Source organism: Ursus maritimus, unplaced genomic scaffold (genome assembly GCF_017311325.1).
Source record: "Ursus maritimus isolate PB19 unplaced genomic scaffold, ASM1731132v1 scaffold_248, whole genome shotgun sequence".
NCBI lineage: Eukaryota > Metazoa > Chordata > Mammalia > Carnivora > Ursidae > Ursus > Ursus maritimus.
The window spans coordinates 22,033-26,468 of NW_024424986.1; the positions used below are offsets into that span (position 1 = coordinate 22,033).

Sequence of the window (4,436 nt, forward strand, 5' to 3'; positions counted from 1 at the left end):
AAGCATCTTTCTCTGATGAAATGACAGATCCATAGGAGTGAAAAGAAGTCCTTTACAGAGTGTGCGTTTAAATTGTAAATATTTTTGGGGCGCCTGGGTGGCACAGCGGTTAAGCGCCTGCCTTCAGCTCAGGGCGTGAGCCCAGCGTTCTGGGATCGAGCCCCACATCAGGCTCTTCAGCTATGAGCCTGCTTCTCCCTCTCCCGCTCCCCCTGCTTGTGTTCCCTCTCTCGCTGGCTGTCTCTATCTCTGTCAAATAAATAAATAAAATCTTTAAAAATAAATAAATAAATTGTAAATATTTTTAATAATAATAAATAAGAAAAACCTGAGTATGATAGAGTTCATGTTGTTAAAATAATCTATAATAAAATGTCTCAGTGTTACATGCAGATTTAACAGACACCAGGAATCAGCAATGAGAAACAGCACAGTAACTACGTTCATTCTGCTGGGACTGACAGATGACCCTCCACTGCAGGTTTTGATTTTTATCTTTCTCTTCCTCACCTATATGTTGAGCATAACTGGGAACCTGACTATCATCTCCCTCATCTTATTGGATTCCCACCTTAAAACACCCATGTACTACTTCCTACAAAATTTCTCCTTCTTGGAGATCTCATTCACATCTGCTTGTCTTCCCAGGTACTTGTATAACATAGCCACAGGTGACAGGGTCATTACTTACAATGCCTGTGCCAGCCAGGTATTTTTTACTGACCTCTTCGGTGTAACCGAATTTTTTCTCCTGGCAGCCATGTCCTATGACCGCTATGTGGCCATCTGCAAACCCCTGCATTATGTGACCGTCATGAGTGGCACATTCTGCAGAAGATGTGTTTTCTGTTGCTGGGTAGCTGGTCTATTTATTATAATCCCCCCACTTAGCCTAGGCCTCAATCTGGAATTCTGTGATTCTAATACCATTGATCATTTTCTCTGTGATGCATCTCCCCTCCTGAAAATCTCTTGTTCAGATACGTGGTTCATGGAACAGACTGTTATAATCTGTGCTGTGCTGACCCTCCTTATGACACTTATGTGTGTAGTTCTGTCTTACATTTATATCATCAAGACAATTTTAGGATTCCCTTCTGACCACCAAAAGAAAAAGGCCTTTTCCACCTGTTCTTCCCACATGATTGTGGTTTCTATCACCTATGGCAGCTGCATCTTCATCTACATCAAACCTTCAGCGAAGGAATCGGTGGCCATGAATAAGGGTGTGACGGTGCTCACTACCTCTGTCGCTCCAGTGCTGAACCCTTTCATTTATACACTGAGGAACAAGCAAGTCAAACAAGCCTTCAGTAACTCAATCAGAAGAATTGTGATATTTTCCAGGAAATAAGAGAATGTGAAGCCAAATAAATAAATATGATGAACAAATATCATGAGCCAAATTTCCTGGTCACGTTACCTTATTCAATCCACTCTCATTCATCCTGCCCTAGTAACATCTTCCTTACAAACGTCTTTTAAGATCCTTCCACAAATAGGCATGTTAATAGCTTTTAAAAACTTAAATCCTAGCTTTACCTCCAAATTAGGAAAATAAAAAAACAAAACACAACAATTAAACAGTAGCATATCTCCAAATCAGAACATATCAAAACACAAAAATGTTGTTTAAAATTTTTACATTTTCCAGCAAAACACTAATGGTTGTCATTGTTTCTTCCAATCCGAAGCTTTCAAATAATTTCTCCCTTGATTCACTTAACAAATATGAATTTCGTAGTTTCTTAGAGTCAGGTACTATGTGAAGCACTAAAAATAAAGCAGAGAACAAACCAGCAAAAACTTACTCCCATGTACCCTCAGGGCAAAATAGAAACAGTTCTGTATTAAAGAAAGCAAAATAGTTAACTTGCACTCAAGTAAATATTTTTCCATCAAAGGGAGTTATAACCTTACAATTATGGAAAAACATCAAAAAGACCAAAACAAAAATTATAAGGTTTGTAACTATATCAAACTGATAATAACCAAAACTTGTAAATGCTACAGATAAGCCTTTCTCAAAAAATACACAAAGTTAAAGGGAAGATGATGAAAATGGGTAACTGTCCTCAAAACTTCAGATACTTTGGTATTGCAAAAAAAAAAGAAAAGAAACCCGCCAGATGCATACACCTACATTGAAATGCTAACAGAAAATGTCACTAAAATAAGCAAAGTCTTGCCAAAAAATGAAGTGATAGAAATCAAGGAAATAAAAACAGCTAGATACATAGGATCTTGAAAAGTTAAAAAAGCTTCCAAAAGGAATATGGAAAGCTATACGTAAAGGCGTTCCGTCTTTTGTGATATGAAGGTACACATTGGAGGAATATACACTGTTTACCACATTGCCTCCGAAAAAAGAAGCTCACACAGCTCATCATCTGAAACTGCTTGCCCCTCTCACTATTCTCCACGCTTTAGGAATTAGAACTGACATTTCCCCTCTGTGTCATGCCTAATCGTTTCCAACTGTTGCTTCCCTGTCAAAATATATTTCCTCATTCTTTATTGGCTCACTCTTTTTTCCTTTAGTTTTAAATTAAAAAATTACTCAGGTTTCTCAAAAATAAATAAATAAACATAAACTACCCTATGATCCAGTAGTCCTGCTTCTGAGTATATACCCAAAAGAACTGAAATCAGGATCTCAAAGAGATATCTGCCCTCTCGTGTTTATTGCATCTCTGTTCACGATAGCTGAAATGCAGAAACACATGTCTAACAACCTAAATGTCCATCGACTGATGAATGGTTAGATTAAATGTGGTATATACAATGAAATACTACCCAGCCTTTAAAAAGAAGGAAATTCTGCAACATGCAACAACATGGATGGACCTTGAAGACTTATTTTAAGTGAAATAAGCCAGACACAGAAAGAGAACTAATTCATGATCCCACTTATATGAAATATCTCAATTAGTCAAATTCGTAAAGTCAAAGATTAGAATGGTAGTTACCAGGGACAAGGGGAGAAAAAAATGAGAAATTATTAATCAACGGGCATCACAGAAGTAAGATGAATAAGCTCTAGAGATCTGCTTTACAACTTTATACTGTCCACCCGAAGTTGTGAGGAGGCAATAATTAAGCAAGAGCATTTATTTGGGATCAAAGAATTGCTATTCAGGATACACAGATTTGGGTAAGGAACTCACATAGTATCCTACTCGGGAGCAAAAATCAGTTTTGTAAGCAACAGGGAATGCTTGTATACATTATTTACAAAGAACTCTTCATTAGTGTTGGTGGCAAAAAGCCAATCTTGACTGAATATAATTGGTTGCTAAGCAAGATCTCTTATTATAGCAAACTGCAGGTATTTGGCCTGAGTGTTTGGAATATGTGGGATTTGGTCCCGTTTGAAAGTTCATAGCTCCATGGGTGAGGACAGGTTCACCTCCTTAATGGCCTCCCAGCTTCACTGTAAAACCCCTGGATATATGACCCCATCTCATTTCACTTCTCATATTTCCCCCTTTTGATGAAAATCTTTCTATGAAAGCATCCCTAATCAGTCATGTATTTACTTAGTCCCAACGTCGCTGGGATGGACCTACTCAGGAATTCAAGCCCCATGTCGGGGGGAGTTTTTAATCTTTGACGGATGTTTTAAGGACACTGTCATTAGGGTCAGGCCACAACGAGCAACATGGAGGTGGTCAGAAAATGGTTCTTAAACAGTTTCCACATCTGGGGCTTTAGTAAGCCACCTGCAATTTCAAGTGAATCAATCCTTGGAGTGACTATAATCAGATGCTCACCTTCCTTTTAGCAAGACGGTACGCATAAAAAGAGCAATTAACAATAATAATATTCCCCAAACCTCATGTACATTAGGTGTTAATCTAGGAAATTGTTAAGAATGTTGAATCGGGAAGTGTCTAAAGGCTCAGTAAACTTAGTGCAATAGAACAGATCTAAGGAAATAAAACCTTACTGTTGGCAAGTCAGCAAGTCCAGTACAATTTCATATCTTAACAAGATAAAATCTGAAGAACAAAGATGGAGTCATTGCTGGCAACTCTTTTCATATCTTTCCCCCTTTGCTCATAAGTTCCTACTCAGTAGAGTAATATTAGTCCCTAAAAGGCCAGAGTGCTTTCATTACCTGCCCTGGTTCCATCTAGTCCCTCTGTGACAGGGTTGGGGAGGACCTGTGACTAATTTCTCCAAGCCTTCTGGTCCATAAAATCCATACTGATGAAAAGTATCTGACATAGTCATCTGTGCAAACACAAGCTGCACAGTTGGGCAAGTTACAGCAGAGGATTTAATTTTTACTAAGCATTTGATTAACATAGCAACATACATAATTAAGATTAATAGTGATCAATGAGTTTGTCCCATCAGTCTTAACCATGATCCTATTTCTGATGGCAAATAACTAAAGAGATCAAAAAAATCTCCAACTCCTGGCTGGTGTC

The 4,436-nt window shown here is 38.1% G+C and overlaps 1 protein-coding gene across 1 annotated transcript; it reads left to right on the plus strand.

Moving 5' to 3' along the window:
• The first annotated feature begins 418 nt into the window (after positions 1-418).
• Positions 419-1,365, plus strand: LOC103680436 (olfactory receptor 6C2-like). Its single transcript, XM_008709961.2, has one exon. The coding sequence runs from the start codon at positions 419-421 to the stop codon at positions 1,352-1,354; it is 936 nt and encodes a 311-aa protein (XP_008708183.2). The 3' UTR covers positions 1,355-1,365.
• The last annotated feature ends 3,071 nt before the right edge of the window (positions 1,366-4,436 follow it).

What these genes read in the sequence shown, in the direction of transcription:
- LOC103680436 (XM_008709961.2), top strand. Translation starts at nt 419, where the DNA reads ATGAGAAACAGCACAGTAACTACGTTCATTCTGCTGGGACTGACAGAT.